Source organism: Heliangelus exortis, chromosome 10 (assembly GCF_036169615.1).
Source record: "Heliangelus exortis chromosome 10, bHelExo1.hap1, whole genome shotgun sequence".
Lineage (NCBI taxonomy): Eukaryota > Metazoa > Chordata > Aves > Apodiformes > Trochilidae > Heliangelus > Heliangelus exortis.
The window spans coordinates 18,851,204-18,874,097 of record NC_092431.1 but is presented as its reverse complement, the minus strand read 5'-3'; the positions used below and the strand labels follow the sequence as shown (position 1 = coordinate 18,874,097).

Genomic DNA, 22,894 nt, shown 5'->3' with positions numbered 1-22,894 from the left:
TGCCTACTTGAATCATCACTACCAGAATAACTGCCTGAAGTTTTTACATATTCCTTGAGGTTGCTCATCCAAGTACAGCACTAACCCAGAAGGTTTGGAGCTTTGGCATTAAGGCTGCAATGTAAGATAATAATGATCTCAGGCTTATTAGATCCTATTACAAATCAGGGAGTTGCTCTTTAATTTGTGGCTAATGTGTTAGAACTGATTTGAGTTTTAAGCCTCTCAGTGTAACATGTTGTAGCCCGAGTGAAAAGCTCCTTTGGAACAATACCACTGAAGAAAAAAAGCTGCTCAAAGTTTAAATCTTGTCTCTATATGCTGTACTTACAGCATCAATACTATTAGCATCATGCAAGACAAAATATTTCTAGTAACTCAGTAACTTGATTGGTTACTTAAACTATCACTATGAAGAGTAGACAGGATAAGGATAAACATTTTTCAATAACTCAGTGAGCAATAATAAATGATTTGCACATAAATTTTCTTTTATATGTATTCCCAGTTGCCTAAAGAATGTTGCCCTTTCAGTTTATGAAAGAATTGAAACAGAGATTGTCATCTTTAAAATTATATAATGCCTCTCAAAAATGCTAAAATTATCCCTCCTAGGCAATATATAATTAAGCAGTAGAACTTAGTGCCATAAGAATGCTGTCATTATGTCAGGAAGAATACATGATTTTTTATGTGAAAAGTAAGAAGATAATGGAAAGTGAACACATTACAGATCTATTTTAAAACACCACCTATGGAAGCATCAGTTGGCTTATAGTGGAGTACAGCATAATATAGCACATTTAGCTATGAACTGTGCTTGTATTTTATTTGCCAGAAATAAGGATGCATTACAGAAGTCTATATTAGACCTCAGGAAAAAAAGAAATTAAAATCTTTATTCTGCTTTGATTTTATATTTTGTTTAGAAATGTGAAAAATAATATGCTTGGGTAAATGTATAGTTTTTTATCAGAAAACTATATAAATATCTAAACTCTAAATTCTTATTTACTATTCAGAAAGCAAAATATTAGAAAATTGCAAGGGCTTTTGTAATTCAAAGCATTTTTGAAACTGTGAATGTGGATTTTTTTTTTCCACACAAAAAAATCCCCTTCTGTAGGTTAACAGATTTTATTACATACTTTTATGTTTCTGAATATAAACAAACACTGGTTAACAAAAATGTACATGTAGGCCAGTTCATAATTCTCTCACCTTCTAAGCTCTATCAGAACACATTCTCAGTAAGAAAAACTGATGTGTTATGTCACTGCCTATAAAAATAGGCATAAAATTTTTATACTCTCCAGTATATATGTCACTTTCTGCTAATGTTGCATTTACTGAAAGTGTTATCCAATTTATATGATGGTATCAACCTTTCTAGCAGAATACCACAATCCTTAATAGTCTGATTATTATCTATACAATTCTCTGCCACATAGTTCATCTTTTTATCTTTTTGCCTTTTATCTACTTCTGTTTAATAAACCACCTGGCAACATTTTGAGTGAAAAATGAATAGGTTTTTAAACCTTTCATTATTTGGCAGTAAATGATTAAATCAACATTTGGTGATTTCTGGTTGAACACCCATAGTCCTTTAGCTACAAAGAAACCACAATCCTTATTTGGTTGAGTTTCTACTTTAAGGGTTAGAACTCTAATTCATGTTTTACAGGCTAAGGAAACTCCTTATTTCCCCTATTTTAAAGGAAGATAAAAAGAGATACAAAGAAAAAAGTTCTCACTGATGAGGATTTATTTTTATGAACTTAAGTTGTGTGATTATGAGAATATTTTTTCCTAGAACTCCTCCTGTCCCATTTCCATGAGGAGGGCTCTAAAGTGGCCCCATCTGGAGTCAGGGTGAAAGAAAGACAAAAATAATACACAATATAAATTTTCATTTTAGAACATTCTGATCTGGATATTAAGTAGCTATTTCCATCAGGCTAATCATACTGCTTTTGATGATAGTTGTATTCTTTGGGTATAGAGTTGGGATTTTTTTTTTTGTTGGTTTGGTTTCTTGGTTTAGTTTTTAAGCCCAGGAAGTCTCATTTAATCTGATATAGTTCAAACTAATCAATTTTTTATTAGATTCTTCCCCTTTTGCCCTTCACTGCTCAAGGGAGAGGCTAAGGGCAGCTATACATCTCCTGTGCTTAAGGAGATGACCACGATCTTCCCTGGACTTCCCCTAATTCAGGAAGCTAATTCAGACCCCACCAATACAAACCTCTTTTGGGATCTCCCCTAACTTCACCCAGGAAAGCACTAGAAGGATATAAAACCTTAAGTTGTGAACTGGGATGTCCTTTCACTCCAAAATATCTGAGATCCAAGGCAAGCCTTCCCTCAACTACAGTTTGACCAGATATTGTGGCTGATACAAACCTGCTCAGCTCTTACCCAAGGACACAGCCATTTTGACCAAAAATTTGACCAAAGAGCAGCCCCATGATCCTACATAACTTAGTGACCTCAGCTCTTGCAGAACTCATATGGTAACAATTGCAAAACCATTTATTGTCCAGAGTCTCAAAGGAGAGGAGAGGATCTTTTTGCTATTAAGACACAGCCTGGCTTACATCACCCCCATAAGGTCACAGTTCAAGATGCCAGAATTTTACTGAAGCAAACAAAAAGCTTTCATTATTCTTTAAAACTGATAACTAGTTTACTTTGGACTTTTCACATGCAAGGGTCAATAATTTTATTTTTTTCATATTTTTCGTCTCTATTTCTTTGTCCTACTCGAGTGTGCATGTTATTCACAATAACTGTGTGACTCTGCTTGGGGATTTAAAGAAGTTACTCCAGCAAACACTCTCAGCAAAGAGAGAGGAAGTATAACTGTACTTTCAAAACATTAAACAGAACAAAAACCCAGCCAGGTGTCTTCAGATTAATCTGCCAACCTCTTTTTAAAAAGTGCAATTAAAGGTAAACAACATGATAAAAAGACCACAGGAGTAAAAAAAAAAGTTAAAAAAAAAGATTCTTTTCTGGCAGCCGTAGTCACATCTGTAGTTGGGTGATTGAAAAAGAGTCACAAAATTCCTCAGTCTGGAAATGCTTCCCACATGACCTGGCTTTGGTGACAGTTGGTTACAAGAATTTAAGTTCAAAAACAGACTGAAAAAGAACTCAGAGCTGAACAGCAAACAGAAAGAGAGGTGGATCTCAGTTTAAAACTGTGTTATTTTTAGCTGTCAGTCCTTTCCAGTGAGTCAAAAGGACTTTTTCCCTTCTGCATAAAAACAGATACCAATTTTTATAATTTTCTGACTACCAGGTCAAAAGAGCTTATGTATCACAATTTATTATTTTTTTTTTAAATGCAAAATTTCCACATTGCTATGAAGTATCCTCTTTGGAACATTATCCACTGCCCATCAGAAGCAAGTCCCACCTCTGGCACGGCAGAGGATCAGCCCCACAGGAAGATGGCTGAAGGGAAGGTTTGGATGTGGGAGCACAAAGGGAAAACAGCTCTTACAGCAATTATTGCAGAGTTTGGTTGCTTCTTATGCCAAGAAATTCAATAAAACCACTCCAGGTCACAAAGTAAAGGGGTTTCCCATCTCTATGAGCATCCCCAAAATTTTCAGATATGGTTAATCCTCCTCTGGTTAAAAGGGACTTGGGTGGGGCTCCCTGCAGACTTGAGTCATGTCATTTCTGGATATAGCCAGAGGGGACTTGAGGATGTCTCATGTGATATGAGACATATTTTCCACTTCTTTCCTTCTCTGCTAGAACTGGGAAATGGCCAGCCTAACCTAACAAGTATTTTCTGTCTCTAATTTCCATCCTCTTACACTTTGCAAGAAGTGCATAAGCTGATGGTTATGCAGAGCTCCTTGCCAGTCTCTGAACTAAAAGAAATATTCTGCTTTTTTTTGCTTAGGTCTCCCATTTCTGCCATATTTTTTTTTCTTTGGCCTTGGATGTTTTCAGAGAGGGAAAACTCCACAGCAGAGGCTCTGAAATGAGTTAAATAATGGGTTGCTTGCCCCCTAGCATAAGAGTAAAGATCATGTGTGGTTCTACAGGTCCAAGGATGTGAAGTGCAGAAGGGTTGCTAATTATGAATACTTTTTAATTGATTAAAATTACAATAGCCTATTTTTTTTATTATTTATACAAACTTCATTACAGGACATGTTTTATGCAGATAGAGTCAGAGTGAAGACACTCTCAGACACCATTTCACTCCTTTCTGTGACAGTCTGTGTTGTTGAAAGAAACCATATGGATACCATAGTCTGTTGGAGATCTCAGTTTAGATAACAAGTAAACCCAGTAGTAACTAAAAGATCTTTTTATATCTGTACTTTAAGGCAAGTTGGACTGATGTCCCTGTGTTGTGCTTCCTGACAACATCTGATTTATTTTTTTCTTCACTTCTTGCAGGCAAACCTTGGCTGCTTATCCTCATCTAGGTGCTACACTATGGAAAGTTTATGTTTGTTATACGAAGCTTACAAGCAAGATTTTCAAGTCTTCTAATCATAGAAAACACTGGACTTGCTCTGCAGGTGGCAGAGAAGAGGAAATCTTATTTCCTGGCACTTTCTATTAATTTCAATTTTTCATTCCAAAAAGATAGGAAACTGTAAAGGTTAAATATTTTGTGGTAACTTTTGTTAGCTTTCTATTGCTGCTTTAAACCAAGCAACACATGACCAGGGTGTGGTTACAGCCACATCCTCCACATCCTCTCAGTGCATTTATCCTAATGGACCCCAAAGAGTAAAAAGTGTGAGGCAGTGGTTACAGAAATACTTCAAAAACAATTTAAGAAGTGGTCAAGAAACCCACTACCTCTGATCATTATTTCAGTACATTTTTTAGTTTATCCATTTCAGAAGTGACTAAAAAAAACAAAAAACAACTTGAGGTCTGGAGAATTAATCTATGAATCAAGCTTTCTATTTGTTCAAAAGCCTTATAATTTTTCATATATGGTAACAAACCCAGAAACACCAGCACATATTAATAACCAGTACACTGGTAATTAATATTTTCTGACACTCATGACCTCTTCTGTCATTATGATACCAACAGGAACACTTTTTGGCTTCAAGGATAAAATTTTGCCAAGCATTTATGGAAGTGTTAGTGTTCTGGAAAGGAAAGCCATGTGCATGTTTGGTCCTAACCCTCTATTAATTTTCAAAATGTAGCAAATCCAGATTATTTTTTTTCTTGCTCATAATCTCTGTAATATCAGTTTTCCTTGATATAGAAGATATATATCTTGATACAGAAGATACTTTGTACTAGGGTTTTCATGTGTGTCTACAACACCCCACAACCCAAACAGGGTCTGAGAAAAGGACTCTAAACAGAGCAGGATAAAACCAGGTTTTTCTTTCCTCATTTAACACAACCTACAGATCTTTTGGCAAGCTTTGTACTGATCATAAATGCAGCTCAAACCCTGATGCATCTCAGAAAAAATCTAAGTACACATTTCTGCTCCCAGAGATGGGTCAGATAACTGGTCTCTTCACATGATAAGATTCTTATAGCAATGCACATACCAAATATTATTACTGTGTGTTGGTATAGAAATCCCCCCAGGAAAACCTTATGTATTTTATATTTGGATGCCTAGTGCTACCAGAGAAATTCATTGCAATTTATTTTTGCTAGAAAGTCCCCAAACAAAGGCTCTTTAAATCATTGAGACTATCCATGTGACATGGGCCAGGAGGCATAAACTGATTTAAGAATTTTGAATTTAAAACAGGTGGGTGATCCCTAGTGGATGATATAACAGTGAAAACTCAGCCTGTCAGGCTGCCCTGCAACCCCCCAGACAGTGCAAACCAGTCTGAGACTAAAAGTCTAATATTTCTTCTTCTAGAGATGGGAAGCAACACCTATCTGAAGTCATTTGAGAAGGAGAAACCTGCACCACTTGGAGTTTACTTTCAGCTGGTGGTTTTGTAAGAGGTGAAAATGTTTTATCCCTTCCAACCCAAGCCATTCAATGATTCTATGAGCTATATCTATAGAAAATCATGATAATTTCCAAGTTTAATACCATCAAACTACCACCTTGCACACTTTCAAGGCAACCATAAGTCCCCCTGTGCACCCCACACACTGTGTGCACCCAGACTGGAATTAAATAGTCCCTGATTTCCAAAGCAGACAAGACTTTTGTCCTGAGCACCCTCTCTCCCATTTCACTCCAGTGTGGAGCCAGCAGCAGGGAGGTCCAGACAGGTACACCAGCCCTGCCCACCCCATACCCATTCAGAAGTCCAGGAGAGCTTACAAGTATACACAAAAATTTAGGACAAGGGAGGATTTGAGAAACTATGGACAGGTAGAAACTGGAAGAGGGAACTGGGCTGAGGGAACTTGGAGAACAAGACTGAAACTGGACACCGATGGAGAGGAAAACAGAAAGGGGCTGAAATGAAATGAGAAGGACCTAGGTAAGGAGGAAGCCATGCTGTCAGGAACTTTAGGACTTGGTAGGAGTGCTACAGCATGTAAACTGGTTTCAGAGTCAAGCCAACCTTGCTGGTACTGAGGCAAGACTTGGAATGAACATGGGGCATGGGATACTGTCAGGGAACACCAGGAGCAAGGCTGCTCTGGTGAGAGGGGCAGGAGAGAGGCCAGGATCCCAGGGGAGTCACAACACAGGCAGAACCCCCACTGACAAAGCAACTTCTTACAGTACCTGAATGCAGCAGTGCTGGTAATGGGATCCATGGGCAGCCTCCAACACAGCAAGGTGACAAACCAGGTTCAGGATGTATCCAAGGATTCCTGTCCACAGCAGCTGGATAAGGGCTCGGAGACTTTGCTATGGAGTAATTTCCAGGTCCAGCTGAGAAATAAAGATCAGAACCAACACACCTGCAAATGGAGAATGACCCAGGCTGAGCTTAAATGGGCTCCTGAGCCAATGGGGTGAGGGGGAGGGTGGGTTCCAGGTGAGGCTTGTGGTGTTCATTAAGGCCTATTAGTGGGAAGGAAGGGGAAAAACGGGGAAGAGGTTTTCAGATATTTATTAAACTGGTTGCTGTGACTTCTTCCTTTCAGCAACACACATTAGGCCAGTGAGATTTGTTGGAATTCAAAGGTGCTATAATATTCCAAAACAAAAATAGAGCCTCCACTGTCAGAGGCTAAGCCAGTTCCCTTAAACATTTGAAGTCAAAAGGCCATTTTGATTGTTTCATCAGCTACCACAGATGCTTGGCTAGAAAAGTGAGGGCCTGGTTTTCCCAAACAGCACGGCCATACTCATGGACTCCAAAACTGTAAACAAGCTGAGAATCTTTCTGTTACTCAGGTACCAATAAATATTTACTCACCTACAAATGTCACCCCTGCAGCACTGTGAAATGTCTTGATTTAGTGCAGTGGTGTTTGGGAAGCTGGGGGGACAGAGATGGTTCCTGTGAGAAGCTTCTGGAAGCTCTCGCGGTTCCAATTCCTGCCCCGCATCTGCTGGAGGCTGAGGAGATCTGGGAAGCTGGATGCACCTCTGACAGGAACATATTCAAGAATGGGAAAACAAAACTGCAAAAGTGTAAGAAAAGGACCTGCAGTGCAGAGTAGAGGGTGAAGTTAGAGAGCAATGCCAGAGAAAAGACACGAAGGTCAGGGAAGGAGGGGGAAAGGTGCCCAAGCAGATTTCCTCACAGCCCGTGGTAAGATGGCGGCTGTGTCCCTACAGCCCGTGGAGGAGCAGGATGGGGCAGTACCTGGAGATTTGTACTTGTAAAGGAGGAGCACAGTGGGGCAGAGATGGATTTGTAGCCCCTGGAGAGTAAAAGGGCATCAGATGTGAAGCAGCAGCCTGTGCAGGACTGCAGAGAGGGTCAGATGTGGCTCTGCAGCCATGGAGGACCCAGTGCCAGGTGAGGTGACTGTTCCCTCAATGACTCTGTGGGCAGCCCGGGCTGGAGCAGTTCCTGAGGGACTGCACCTCATGGGACGGACTCATGTCCCAGGGGTTCCTGAAGGACTCTCCCATCAGAGGGACCCCGTGTTGGAGTGGGGGAAGAACATGAGGAGTCCTCCCCTGAGGAGGAAGGAGCAGCAGAAACACTGTGTGGGGAACTGACCCTGAACCCCCCCTGTGTCCCCTGTGCCCTGAGGGGAGACGGGAGGGTAGGAGTTCAAGCCCAGGAGCAAGGGAGGGATTGGGGGAGGAGGTATTAAGATCTGGCCATATTTTCTCTTCTGGATGAAATTAGTTTTTTTCCCAAGCTGAACCTGTCTGGTTTTTACCTGTTACCATGTTTCCAGGAGCCTTTGGGGTGGGTTTTCTCCCATGAGCAGGGATGAGTGAGCAGAGGCCCAGTTGGCAGTGGCCGAGCCTGAACTGTGACAGAAAGCAACAAAATAGAAGTTTTCTTACACAAAGACCATACAGATAAAGTTTATGCACACAACAAAATTTTGGCTTTATGTAACATTAAACAGGATTTTTCTGTATCTATCAAAACATTCTGTCGGGTACTTTACAAGTACAAATCTCCAGAATAAAGGTATGTCCCTCTTTTTATACCCGGGTTCACTTGGGTTATTTTAAGTTTTTCACACTTCTGGTTAAAAAAAAAATAAATTGACTCATATGCAGCTTTGAATGAAAAAGCAAAAAGTCCAGTTTTTCTGGCCATCTCTTAATAACATTGTCTTGAAGTGAGCATCAAGAGTCCAGAACCAACCCATCTTTCCTTTTACAGAAATCTTCCTGTATCACAGGCTAACCAAAAATGTTTGGGAAAAAAAAAAAAAAAAGAAAAAGAACAATTAAAGGGCCAGCATAGACTTTTATCTAGGAAATATTAGTTCTATCACCCCATGGTGATGACACCATGATATAATTACTGTTTTCATTGCATTAGCTTTAGTACAGGGAGATGCCCTGCTATGGATCGATGGGATTCATGGAGAGCCAGCAGTGTACCTGCAGGATAACTCTCTTCTAGGAAATTCAAATATTTCAGAACTACTTTTTAACCAAAAGATAGACATGCAAGAGGCAAAACATACCTATGATCAAACCATTTGCTGGGAGATGCAACATTCCTTTTATTTGGGTGCAATGTACAAGGATAAAGCAGTCAATTACATTTTTTTTTTTATTTACATAAATTGAGCATTCAGGTAAGAGGTAAGAAAAGCTGATTTTATTGCTGCCTTTCAAGTACAAACCACTCACTCCAACTGATTTTGCAATGTAACAGTGGGGGAACAGTGGAACAAATTAACCTTTTTTTTTTTTTTTTTTTTTCCAGAGGTAACATTGGAATTCCCAGCACTAAATTCCACCATTTGTTCATGTGGGCAAATACTTGTAGAAGAGAGGAAGACTCCAGCCCACAAAAATCCATTAATTAAACGGTAAAATTTCTCTAGAGACCAAAAGTATCAAAATAAAAAGGACATGTTGGCTTTCATGGGAGCTGACAACTCTTTATTGTAAGAATGAAACATTGCAACAAAGTGTCAGATCGTTTATTGAAACTGTTTGCATAACTTTTCAGTGGTTTGAATTAATATTTGTAACCCTTGAGACTTAAAAGAAATAATAAAGTAAAGTACTGTCCTTCCTTTTTTTTTTTTTTTTTTTACATGCCTGTGTGGCAAGAATTCTAGAAGTTTGACAAGGGTAGTAGTACCATCTATACACATTTAGGAAAACATGCTTGCTGTGGGTGTACAAAAATAAAATTTATTTGTTAAATTACACATAAATATAAGGTACAAATGTATTTTTAAAATACAGATAAAGATAATCACACTTGCATTGTGTACATATGAAAATACAGTATTTTAATATTCAACATACACAGACACATTTATGATAAATGCAACTAGTTGGCAATGCCAGTTCCTCTCAGTCTGTTTTTTTGTTCTTTCGGTTTTTTTTTCCCCTTCCAGATTTCCATAAATATGGAAACAGGCTTTTCAAACAATTAGCTCTGCCGGACATCTTGCAGAAGCTTGTTAATTTCTGCCACCAGCTCGCTGGCATCCATGAGTTCGTGTTTGCCATCACTGAGGTGGTTGAGCACGTTGTCAAAATCATCTTCCTCGTAATTCTCCGGGATCTCCTCCATGGCCGGCAGCCATTTCGAGGAAGGCTGCGAGCTCGAGTGAGTCCCCAGAGCGGGCCCGTTGTTGGCAGGGTTCTGGAAATGCGTGCTGGCTGCCCAGGCTGCCACCCCCTGTGGATAATTCCCAGTCTTGGCTGGCAAATGTCCCTTCCTACGCTCCAAGGAGCTGGCACGCTCCAGCTCGTTACACTCCGTGTAGGCATCCAGGGAGGGGGGCAGCAGGCGCTGGAAAACGCTGCTCATTTCCGAAAGGAGAGAGGAGGTACAGGTGTCCCCTGACTCCTCCTCGCTCTGGCAGTCTTTCCCAAAAGTTGAAAAGCTCTTCTTCTTCTTCTTCTCGCTGGCGTCAGCAGCCTGGGGATCTTCCTCCAGGCCCTGCTGCTGCTGCAGCTGCTGCTGCTGGGGTGATGGGAACTCCTCCCCGGGGATGAACATGTTGCTGCGGTAATCGGAGGAGGGAGAGGGTAAGGGTGGCATCCAGCACTGGTCAGAGTGCCCCAGGACTCTGCATTCCTCTGTGCACAGCCTCATAGCTGCAGGAGAGAAAAGAGAAGAGTCAGCATCCTCCTGCTGCTGGAGGGACCACTTACATTTGCAGGGACTAACACAGCTTCTCCAAAGATGTTCAAATCCAGAGTTTGGGTTCACTTTCTGTGGGCACGAAGGAAGCAGATACAAGCCCTCTGGATAGAAATGCAGTTGCATTTCTGAATGGTCTCAAACAATCAGAATGATAAATGCAGGACATGGAAGACAATAATGCAATCTTCTAACTAGAGCTGAAGATAATTGTGAAAATCTCAGGTGAAAAACATGCACTTATGCACTTATGATTTAAAACCCTTTGTACCTGCTGTTTCATTAAAACAAACAAAAAAAACCCAAAACAATGGGAAAAGAAAAAAGAAAGGGAGTGTTCTACCTCCAAGCATTTACTTAAACTTTAGTGAAGCCTCCCACGTGCAATTAGAGAAGCACATCCGAGTAATAAAGCAGGAATAAATGGACAGGGGGGATGAGGAACAATATGCAAATGGATCTCCCTCTTCACTAACACACCTCCCTTTGATCTGCCAAGGAGGTTTGTGGTAAATAGGAGGTGATCCACTGCTGTATGACCTTTTTAACTAAATCAGTTACATTTTAATCAAGCAGGAACACCTAAGACAACATAGCTGCTTTTTCTGCTGCTTGGTGTTAGTGATGTCTCTTCAGGAGAAGCAATTCAATGGGCAAAGCATCTGCATCCCTGGGAGCTGTGCTGGTCTGACCTGGCCCATGAAGAGCACTCCAAGAGTCCTCCAATCAGACCTGAAGAGGTCTGGGAATCATCCTTGGAGACACAGACACACAAAGCACTGTTTGACAGAGCTGAAAAGAGAGATGTGCCAGAAAAGAAGGCAAATTTTCCTCTCCAAAGGGAACTGGTTCTGTAGGACAGGAGGCCTGGCACATACTTCACAAGAATGTTGCAGAAATGCCAGACTCTTGGCGTTAGGCATATTTTGAGCAGAAGAAGCTTTTGCCCCAATTCTCTGTCAATGAATGGTTAGATGAGCCCATGCAGAGTAGAATTTATCTTTCTTTCTTTATATGCTGGATACATAAGAAACGTTTGCAGTCATGGCCTGTAAGTTTCCCCTGTTTTCTCATCACGGTACCCATTTGGCTCTGGATCCACACATTTTACCAAAAAAACCTTTTTGCAATGGTGCAAGCAGAACTGGGTGGAGTGCTTCAGCTTAGGACACACCAGTGATGGATAAAGTCCTGCTCTCATCCTGCCAGCATTATTTATCTCAGCACTTCACACAGCCTACCATGATGTTTGCTTTCCTATCTCCCCTTCTGCCCCTCTAAGTATAAACTTTCCCTTTGTCTTACATATGAGAGTAGAAATTTCTTCAAGAATACAGGTTCAGGATGCAGGCTGGATATTGCACAAGTTATTGAAAACTGATTGGTGAGCTTCAAAAAACCAAAAAAGCAATTTAGAAAATATCACTGGCTGAAGTTTCAGTATGAGTGACTACAATGCCTTCATGTTCTTAGTGTCCATTCTTTGTATGAAAAGCAGATGTGTGCTCCTTTAGAGAAAATGCCTAAGGATTAGGAAAAAGGTACCTAAATGATCCATGGGGTCTGGACCAGCTCTCAACTCATCCCAATAGATGAGAATTACTCTAAGAAGACTCCTGAAAATTACTGGGATGCTTTCATTAGGTTTTCATTACTAATGAGGGCTGTTGTGGTGTGAGTTCTGTTACTGATGTTATTTTATATCAAAATCAATCCTGATAACTAATTCTACATTCCAGAACATAAGATTGAAAGATACTCTGAGGAAACTGAATGGTGTTGAAGCCTGTGTGTAAATCAGCAATAAAAAAAAATAACATAAAAAAAACCAACCCACGCACAAAAGCTTTTTTTTTTTTTTTTTTTTTTTTTGCCAGAAGCTAAAGCTTATTGGTAAGGATTTAAAAAGTGAGAGAGAAAGAAACAAGTAGTTCAAGGACAATTATTGAACTTTCTGATCATGTAATTTTTAATGTTTTGAGGGATGACCTCTTTTCCTTTCAAGTTCTCCTTTAAAGGAACAAATGAAAGGACTTTCTCACAGATTTTCCCCGTGTCCAGACTGACAATACAGAAACCTTTCAAAACGGAGAACAGGAAACCTCCAGGAAGTTTTCTTTTCCCTTTCATTTGTTTGGATTGCAGATGAATTCAGGTCTCATCTGAACAAGTTCAGCAGACTTATCTGATGGATGGAGCAAGCACAGCAGCAAATGGACATCTGGCTGAGATTAAATGCCTGGTTTAATGGTCCAGCCCAGTGCTGTCAGTACTCAGCACTTACTTGGAATGTGATAGCACTGGGCAAAGCCTGGGCACTTTTGGAATTCCTGCTTTTTGGCTTCCTGTTTAGAGTCCCAATGGCAAGAACTGGCATTTCAGCTAGCCCAGAGGGCAACTGCTCCCACCTGCTGGCACCCCTGGCTGCCCACTGGGAAGGGGAGAGCAGCAGGGATGGATGCCAGGGCAAACACCACAGCACCTGAAGTTCCCCTGGCAACCAAGAGCTTCTGCCTCTTTGCCAAGTACAGGAGAGAATGAGACATGTCTCATGCTACCCGGGACAGGAATAGGGAATAGAAGCTGGGGGGAGATGAGGATAAAGATACGTTAGGACTCCAGATTTAGGTTAAAGATTCTGAAAAAACAGTAACTTTCCAAGCTGTCTGGTTTGGAAGCATTGGGTACATAATAGAGGTGAATTCATGGAGGTGAATGACTGGGTAGGTGGTTCAAGATCTACAAGAAAGGGCTGCAGCACTGCAGCCCCTCTCCTGCAGTATGGGCAGTATGTGGGGGGCACTTCAGGGAATATGGGAATACATCCCCCAGTGCCCCACAAAGCAATGCACCCCCCTGTACAAAATGACTTAACTGAACTTTTAAAGTTTCTGCTCTTTGTTCAGTGAGATCCAGATCTGTCAGTGACAAAGAGAAAACTAAATGTGACTGAAATCAGTACAAGATCTAAGGTGCAACCTGTGGCTATGTAATTATTAAAGTAATTACAAAATTCTCATATCTTATCATGATTTCCCATAGCCTTTTTTACTCAACTTATAATTGGGCATGAATTTAAAAGTGGTACTTCACACACATCAATGTGTACATGTATCTATCTTACTTTCACTCACCCTTTTCTACCTTTTTTCTTTCCTGCCCTGTGCACTGAATTGTACCTCTTCATCTCTTTCTTATGGAAATCAGGGTTGCAAGGTTTAAAATCTGGGCCATATTTAGATCCTTCCCTTGCCACTCAAATTTATTTTTCACTGTGAAAAAAAGACACTCCTCTATCCATATTTCTGGTGCACTTTCAGAAGCCAGCTCTAAATGGTAGAAGTTTGTATCGTACAGATCAACCCCAGGGCGGAAAATTTATCTCCCAAATTATAGTTCAGTGTATTTTTAACAAACCAAAACTGCCTGGCTTTGCAAAAACATCCACCCAGTCGTTAGAAGTCTAAAGACATGGAGCAGAATGTGCTTTTGGGGGGAATTGGAGCCAGCTCGTGATGATGTGAAAAACAGAAAAAAAACCCCAGGCATTGCTCTGTGCAGATTTTCAGTTGTGTCTGAGGTTTCATTTTACTGGATATGTGAAGGCTTTAGCTCAATATTTACCATGAAGCAGAGTAAAAAGGAAGGAAATGAAGGACTTGAAGGAATTTTTGCTTTCTCAGTAGTAGTTTTATCAAAGTGACAGCCAGGCAGCACTGTAAATAAACCGGTCAGCTTCCATTGTGCTCTTACCTGCAGGAATTCTCCCATCTGTAAGGAAAAGGTCACTGAATCCTTCCCCAAGAAGTCTGTCAATTGGAGACTCTCTCCCCAAATCATAATCACTGTCTCCAGCTTCACTATCACCCCGGCCACTGTCTTTCAGGCTGAATTTATCCATATCTTGCAGGGCATATCTGTGGAGAGAATTGTGCTGGAATTAAATTATGTCATGTACATTATATTCCACTTTTTGATTAAAAATACACGTCTCTATTTTTTGCTACGTGTACATGCACTGAAGCAGAACAATCCAGATCCTTACCTGTAGCTTCTGGAATATTTGTTTCCTCGAAAACTTGGCCTTGGTTGATACTGGCCCTGGTGAAGCATCGAGAGAAGCTGAGAAACCTGCTAAAGAAAGGATGAAAAGACTGATTCCTTGAAATGAAAGCTCAAACTCCCAGTTGTAAAACCACTAATTGAGTTTGTTTGTTGCGTGTGGGCTTTTTTTCCCTTTAAAGTTTAATTAAATCAAATTCCTGCACATACAGAGTGCAGTACAACAGACTATTTTGTAGTTTCATGTCTGCTACAGGAAACATCTGAAGACTTTGAACAATAAGGAAATGCACTGCTGTTCATTAGCCTCTGAACTCACAATAACTAATTCATTAACAAGTAAAACAAGTAGTCAAACAGAGATGGAGTTTTGCTTTAATAGGTTAGAACCAACCTCTTACCATTCCAGCCTCCTAATTCAAAATAAAATGTCATTGCTCTGCACATAAAGAGTTACCAGGACACAGCTGTCACTTAAGCCATTACTTAGCATTTTCAGTGGAAACTGGGATGGAAAGTCTCAAAGTCTGAGATCCTATGAGCATAAATTACAACAGCTGTGCTTAAACAGTGTTAGTATTTTCCCTTTAACTTCCCCATCCCCATTAATGCAAGAATTTCCTGTACTGTTTCTCTATATAAATAGTCAGGCATTCTCTCTTAAACAAACCTACACAGAGGGACAGGGAAGGCCGAGAAGAAAGAAAGAGCAGAAAACCACAGCAGAGTAATGTCTACACCCCCCTTCCAGGGAAGAAGCAAGAAATAATGCTATTAATAATAGATTTAATCTGGTTCCCCAGGCTAATGGGTTCAGTTGATAGTGGAGTAAAACTGCAAAGGGGCAACATCTAAGGAGAAAGCCCCAACAGCTTCTCACTAGGCAGAGACCCAATCGCCCATTGGTCTCACAGAGCACCTCCACACTCCCACGTGAGGGCACAAGTGAATGAAGTGCAAACTGAGGTATGGACCTTACCTCCACAGCTGGGGTAGCATGGGTGAGTTCCAGAGAGAAATTCTCAGGCACGTGGTTAGAGGAGATTGTCACCAGGCTGTTCAGGGATTGGTGGCTGTGGTGGCTCTGCCGGCTGCTCATTTGTCCCCTTTCCAGGGTCGGAGATGACGATGGAGAAGCTCTGTGGTGGGATCTGATGGGTAAAGTGCCATTAACTGTTGGCACTAGTGTAATGTCCCCTTTGTGGATCTGTCTGGAGGGGCGTTTTGGGTGGTGCTGGTAGGTTGATTCCGCCACCCTACAGTTGTAGGACCTGGTGTCTTTTTTCTCTCGATTACACCTTGTGGCAAAGATAACCATGATGACCAACAGCACGGCACAGATTGACCCTAAGGATATAATTGTTATCATGGAGACATCCAGGGAGGGCTGGCTTACCAACGTTGCTTCTGTGCTTGCAAATGAATAAACGTACTCAAAAACAGTGCACTTCAGAAGTGCTTTAGTACTAAGCTGAGGACTGCCTTTATCCTGGACTATCACAAAAAATTCCCATTGTTTTGTTGGCACCGATGCAACACTGACATTGATAGAGATGTCACAAGTTTTGGGATCCATGACAAAGATGCTGTTCTCCTTGTCAGATGCTATGGAGCAGCTGAGTTCAGAGTTCATCCCAGAGTCTCTGTCTGTAGCCCTTATCCTGGTGACAAGAAAGCCAATCCCAGCATCTTTAGGGATGGAGACTTCTGCCGTGCTGTTGCGCAGTGCTGGCCCCACAATGACAGGAGCATTGTCATTTTCATCAATAATGGTCAGTACAACTGTGGTGTTGCTAACAAGCTGCTGACTTCCCCCATCCCTAGCTTGAACCATAAAGGCAATTTGATTTACTTCTTCGTGATCAAAGGTCCTCAGGGCATAGATCGCCCCATTGGAGGGATCGATGGTCACGTAGGTGGTTATAGAACTCCCCAAAATATAGCTCTCCAAAATAGTGTATGTCACCTGCCCGTTGTCACCCAGATCGGGGTCTGTGGCCGTGACTGATGTGATGTATGCTCCTGGAGAGTTATTTTCCAAGATAACAACTTCGTATCTGTTTGTCTGGAAGCGGGGTGGGTTGTCATTTTCATCACTGATTTGGACAGTAAAGTGTTTCACTGTGGAGAGACTCGGTGTTCCCTTGTCCTCTGCTATTACAGTCAAGCTGTATTCAGATCTCTTTTCCCTATCCAGAGTGGCATTAGTCAAGATCAAATAGTTGTTCTCATAGGTCTTTTGAAGCTTAAAGTGGCCATGTCCATGGAGCTTGCAAACTATCTCTCCATTCACACCAGAGTCCTTGTCTTGAACTCTGACCAGGGCAACAAAAGTGTCCAGGGGTGACCCTTCAGAAATATAAGCTACCTCATCTTTCTCAGGGGACATCAAATTTAAGTTAATTTCAGGTCTGTTGTCATTCACATCCACAATTTTAATGATAATTTTGCAGTGAGCTGGAATAGAATTGGGCCCCAAATCCTGAGCCTGAGCATCTAGTTCATAGGATTTGGTTACTTCATAGTCCACTTGCTTCAGGAGGGTGAGATGCCCCTTTTCTGAATCTATCTTAAAAGTCTCTAGAATTTTGGCAGACACATGACTGCTGAAGGAGTACACGACCTTCCCGTTAGCGCCCTCATCTGGGTCGGTAGCATTGAGGTCTATGAGCAAAGTCCCAACCGGTGAATTTTCTGGGAGTTGGATGATATACGACTGCTGCTCGAAAGCGGGGCTGTTGTCATTGGAATCAGAGATGCTGATCTTTAGGAGGGACGAGCCAGACCTCTGAGGAACCCCTTTATCCGAAGCAGTGAGCTGGAGCTCGTAACTTGACTTCAGCTCTCGGTCCAGCTCCTTAACCACGATCAGTTCTGCATATTTAGCACCATCAGTCCTGGTTCTCACCTCGATACTGAAAAAATCATTTGCAGAAAGGGAGTAAGTGTGAAGGGAGTTGTCCCCTACGTCTGGATCAAAAGCACTGTCCAAAGGGATCCGGGTTCCTACAGCTGCACTCTCGGAGATTTCAATCGGGATAAGAGCTCTGGAAAACTGGGGAGAGTTGTCATTAATATCCAGCACTTCCACCTCAACATGGAACAGCTGCAGATGTTCGGTGGGCAGAGTGATCACATCAAACTCGATGGAGCAGTTTAAGTTTTTCTGGCAGAGTTGTTCCCGGTCAATTTTAGCTCCTATGCTGATTTCTCCATTATCCTCACGGACTACAAGCAAGGGTGAATTCCCCCTCTGCATGGCTCGAAAGCGAACCGAGGAAGGGTTTGGCATTTTTAATAAAACATCAGCTACATCCTCCGATAGTCTTGCAATTACCGATCCAACTCTCTGCTCCTCATAAATCCTGTATTTCAAATTCTTGCCCAGCACAGCCTTACTGAAAGATCCTATCACCAGTGCAAAAATGAATATAAAGTGCATTTTACTGCCGATTCGGTGCATTTGTAAGTTTTCGCGAGTCATTTCTCCAAGCAAGTTAAAAAGCAATTATTTCGACTTCCTCCGGTACCTTAAACACAGCTCACATCTGGTCCTTAAAAAACTTGAAAACCGCCTTTTCTCCTCAGCCGAGCACTAATACCTTACCAGGCGAGAAAACTTTCTTCCTTTTTTTTTTTTCTCTTCTGGCTATACACACCGTGCCAGGGCATCCAGAGACAATCTGTACGCCGTCCCCGCTGCTTCTCTCATCTGACTCCCCGCTCCTCTTCCAGGCTGAGCCGTGCCGGGCCAGTCCGCTCCTCTCCCGCCGCCAGCATCCAGGGACCGCCGGGCAGCCAGCGCCGAGACCCGCTCCTCGTTCCCTCCTCCTCCTCTCTCCCCGCTCGCCGCCAGACTAAACACCCTCGGTCGCCGACTGCCAGCTTAAAAAAACCCTCCCAACTTCACTCCCAACTCCTCAGACAAAGCTTTTTTTTTTTTTGCTTTTTTTTTTTTTTTTTTTTTTCACCCCGGCATGTGCCGAGCCCCGGCTCCAGCCAATCAGCCCGACGGGGCCAGGGCGGCCGCCCCGCAGCCCGGGAGGGAGTGGGAGGGAGGGGAGAAGGAGAGGGAAAGGGGGGGAAGGAAAAGGGAAGGAGGGGGAGAAGAAAGGAGGAGGGAGGGGCGGCTCCTCAGCCCGCCGTGCTCGGTGTTGCCAAGATGGAGGGGGGGGATGGTGGTGGTGGGAGGGGGGTTGGTGGTGGGAGGGGGGGTGGTAGGAGGTTGGGTGCGCACACAAATGTCTGAAGGGCAACTTTAAATCAACTTGTCCGCATCCCCCACCCCATCCCCACCTACCCGCATTTTCGGGGGCACTTTCAAGCGGTTTGGGGTTGTTTGGATTTGGGTTGTGGGGTTTGGTGGGGTGGTTTTTTTTGGTGATTTTAATTTCTCCCTGCCAGGAAAAATGCGATCGCGCTGCTCGTTTCTGTACTTTAAGGTTGCCTTATTTAAGTAACTGGGATTTTTTTTTTTTTTTTTTTTTTTTTTTTTTTTTTTTTTTGTGCTAAGTAAAGGAGGTGACGCCTCTCTAACCGGAGCTGCTTGCTGCTGATTTACCTCTTTACCTGCTTGTTCCCAACAGCTCTGCTCCTGCCAGCAGCACGGGGAGATCTCCCTGCTCTGAGCTCTCCCTCCTCCTTTCCCAGTCCCGTCCTTTTCCCGGCTCCCTCTCCCAGCGTTTCCCTCCTCGGCGCAGCTGCCTTAGCCCGAGTTCGGTCGTTCAGACTGTGCGAGTGTCTCTGCCTCTTTCGCTGCTGGTTTTTTGTTTTTTTTTTCTATTTGCTCTTCCAGTGGTTCTTCAGAAGGTCTGAGGGAGCGCTTCATGCTTCACCATGACAATTTTTGCTAAGCGCACCTTCTACGTGCCCAGTGTTCTGAAAAAAAAAAAAAAAAAAGCCACGAGATAGATTTGTTTGGAAAGTGACAGTTTCCTCGCCTCTCTACACACAAATAATCTTATGACTGAGTCGATAACATATTTTGTGTACACCAGAAACACTAGGGATGGTTATGTGAGCCTCAGACTGCACCCAGCTCACAGAAGCTGATGTGTTCTGCTGGTTTCAAATCTATGCTTTTATGCTTTGATTTATTTTTCCTCTTCTGGAGTTTGCTTTTTAGGTTTAGCATTTTAGCCAGTTTCACTGTGCTCATCATTGTTTTTTCTGCTAACTTTCTCTCTTTGCTTATAGGTCTCTCTTTGCTAACCCCATAACCACACCAACACTCTTCTACTGCTCTTTTCTCTCTCATATCCCCCCCCCCAAGCCCAAAACTGCCAAAAGTAAATCTCTGAGTTCCACAGTTTGCTACTAGCTCTCAGCAGAGCTCACTAAGAAGCTCTTGCTAAAAAATAAAGCAGAGGAGGCTCAGCGTGAACCCTCCTTCTTCTTAAGCATTCAAAAGCATTTTATAAGCCATTGTCTCTCTCTCTCTCTTTTTTTTTTTTCTTTTTTTTTCTTTTTTTTTTTTTTCCACACACCAGTGCCGTGTGGCAAATTGTGCAGAATAGAAGTGCCCATAATGAATGTATTTAGTACTGGGTCACGCTGATGAACATTCTGCCCCCATGAATAATACTGTTTTACAAGTTTGCAGCCCTTTCAGATTGCTGATCCCCAAACCCTATAGGCAAACTAGAAAAGCTAACACAAGCAACTGGGACTTTAGAAACCCATAGCCATCTGGCCTAAAGCTCTAACAATCCAAGCCAATAATTATATCAATTCAGGCTTTAGTGAACCCCTTTGCAAACACCAAAAGAGCAAAGAAAGGAATTAGTGGCCATTCTAAGTTCTGGTGGAGAGAATTCAAAGATAATCTAATTCCATTAGTTCAGGGACAGCTTTTTTTGCAGCTCTGATAAATCTTCCTAAAACATTTTTCCAAAACACCAGTGTAAACTCTTTTCTGAGCATAATTGGGGAAATAGGCTCAATTAAATGCTGTTCTTAGTGTCAACAAAAAGTATTTTGTTGATAAAAGAAGTCAATGCCCCTTTACATGATGAGTACAGGAGATGAATAATTCATAGTAAAAATAATTTCACTGCCCAAGACCTTGAGTATTATATAAATTCTTAAATGATAACATCTTCCCTGTAACTGTTTAGTACATTTAGATATACAGAATGTGCTTAGACAATTTTTATCTCTTTCCAAGCAGTAATTCTACTTCATAACATCAGTCTTTCCAAGAGATGTACTCTGTACATTAGTAGAGGGCCGGATACTAGCAGATAGGAATTACAGCACCTCTTTTATTTTTTTTCCCCCTTTTTAAATTTATTTTTTGTTTTGCAGCTTCACCAGTCAGGTTATATGTAATAGTGTCACTTAAGTCAACTCTGTCGTGCAACTAAGCAATTACACTTATGATGACAATAAAGTGTTATTGGCACAATCATCCTTACCTAAATTCTGAACTAAAGTAATGAAAAAGCCTTGATTATTATTTTTTTTTCAATCTGACATTCTTTGAAATCTACAAGTGAGAAGGAACACATCTTGGGGTGGTTTGCTTAGACACAGCAAGGTTTAAGTGCTTGGCACTTACAGAAGTGATTTTTTCTGTAAGAGGGCTTACGAGCCAAGGCTGATTTCCTCCCACATCCAGTGCAAGAGTTTTTTTCTCAAAGTCTCTTAAACTCCAGCCCACCTTTGACATGGCAGGCTGCCCTGACAAAGGAAAGGGAGAGTCCCACGTGCAGCCAGCAGACACTTCTTAGGGAGCCTGGTATTGTGATGCTGGGAGGCACGTGAGTGGAGTGCTGCTGGCCTCCTGGAGACAAATCTTGGTTATTCCCACCTCACACACATCTACTCACCACAACAGTCTTCTCAAAAGTTGCACTCAAATCCTCCAGTGATGCACAAGAGGACAAAACCAAACCAGCTCTAAACAGCACTTCCAATTTCCTTCTGGTGCTACTTCCAAAAGCCCAGCTGCACAGCAGATTAGTTAATTTTTCACTTAGCTGAAAGGAGGCTTATTCCTGTGGTCGATAAACTTTAAAGTCTGTCTTGTTTCTCTGAGGAGTTTTACTGAGCTCTCAAGCATATATTTTCTTCTAAAAGTTACTGATCCCCTAGATGAGCAGTTCTTCTGCAAAACTTGGGTAACAGAGAATTTTACTTTGAAGAACTATTTTGAGAAATAGTCCCTCAGCAGGGCCAGGGAAGAAAAAATAATTTTCTTAACAATGATAGAAGCACAGTGCCATTTGGTTCATTCCTTTTGCTGTACACACACGTACAAAAATGCAGTTTTGTTCACTTCCAGTGTGATTTATTGCCTTATGTTGCATCATGTTACAAAATGTCATATGCACTATGCTCCGGTGCACAAGACACAGAAAGATAAAATTTGATTTGACACCTGTGTAATGAATGTGAAAGACAAATACTCCTAAGTCAGAAGTGTATTTTAAAAGAAAATTTCCATCACAATGAATGACAAAACCAGGGGGCTTCCCCTCTCCCTCTCCCTCCTCTTCTTCCTACTCTCTCTCTGTCTCTCCCTACCCCTCCATCCCAATTTTCCCAAAGCAAAAGTAGTGGCAGAGCTCTCCCTGGCCTCTGTGTGTTAGATTTCCATCTGTTGCAGCATGAGTGCACTGAAAAGTATCCTTGTAGGCAAAAAAGTGTTGCCATTTTATACATTTTACACTCCTGGACCCACAAATAAGCTGGGTCAGTAGGATGCTGTTCAGCAGAGTGAAAGAAGGCTGACATTTCAGTCTGATTTTTTTGCACAGAAAACTGTATTATAGAGCTCATCACAAATTACTGCTGTATCTGCCCAATATAACAACTCTCTCATCATGCTTCTACCAAATACCTTTTCAGAACCAAGGTGGATCAGAGGCTGGATTCCTTTTAGGCACATTAAAGGCAGGGCAGGACATTGGATTACCAGCTCTGACTTCTGCATCACAGTCTTCTTAATTAAGTCCAAATACATGTATTTTAATCCATGGGACACCAAACAGTGTTCCTTATTCAGACATCAGTGATCTGGTTCACCTGAAAAGACAAAGAATTGTTGACCTAAAATGGGACCAGACAAGTCAGAAAATCCCCTCAATACTGGCCATCCTGTCCTAAAAAACCTGTACCTTAAAAATATACACATA

General features: G+C 41.9%; 1 protein-coding gene and 1 long non-coding RNA gene across 4 annotated transcripts in view; both read right to left on the bottom strand.

Moving 5' to 3' along the window:
- Nucleotides 1-9,450: 9,450 nt before the first annotated feature.
- PCDH18 (protocadherin 18) lies at nt 9,451-18,643 on the bottom strand. 2 transcript variants are annotated; one of them, XM_071753821.1, is made up of 4 exons: nt 15,736-18,643; nt 14,740-14,825; nt 14,448-14,611; nt 9,451-10,648 (listed from the first exon to the last, which is right to left on the bottom strand). In XM_071753821.1, the coding sequence occupies exons 1-4, from the start codon at nt 18,238-18,240 to the stop codon at nt 9,975-9,977; spliced, it is 3,429 nt and encodes a 1,142-aa protein (XP_071609922.1). In that variant the 5' UTR covers nt 18,241-18,643; the 3' UTR covers nt 9,451-9,974. The 2 variants fall into 2 exon arrangements, with proteins under 2 accessions (XP_071609922.1, XP_071609921.1); XM_071753820.1 differs by having other exon boundaries at nt 9,709-10,648; nt 14,740-14,828; nt 15,736-18,441.
- A 3,624-nt stretch (nt 18,644-22,267) lies between these two features.
- The window catches only part of LOC139800244 (uncharacterized), a 34,444-nt gene continuing 33,817 nt past the window's right edge, over nt 22,268-22,894 (bottom strand). For both annotated transcript variants that reach the window (XR_011727675.1, XR_011727676.1), the window contains one exon: nt 22,268-22,784. This is a non-coding gene — a long non-coding RNA (uncharacterized lncRNA). The remainder of the gene's footprint in view (nt 22,785-22,894) is intronic.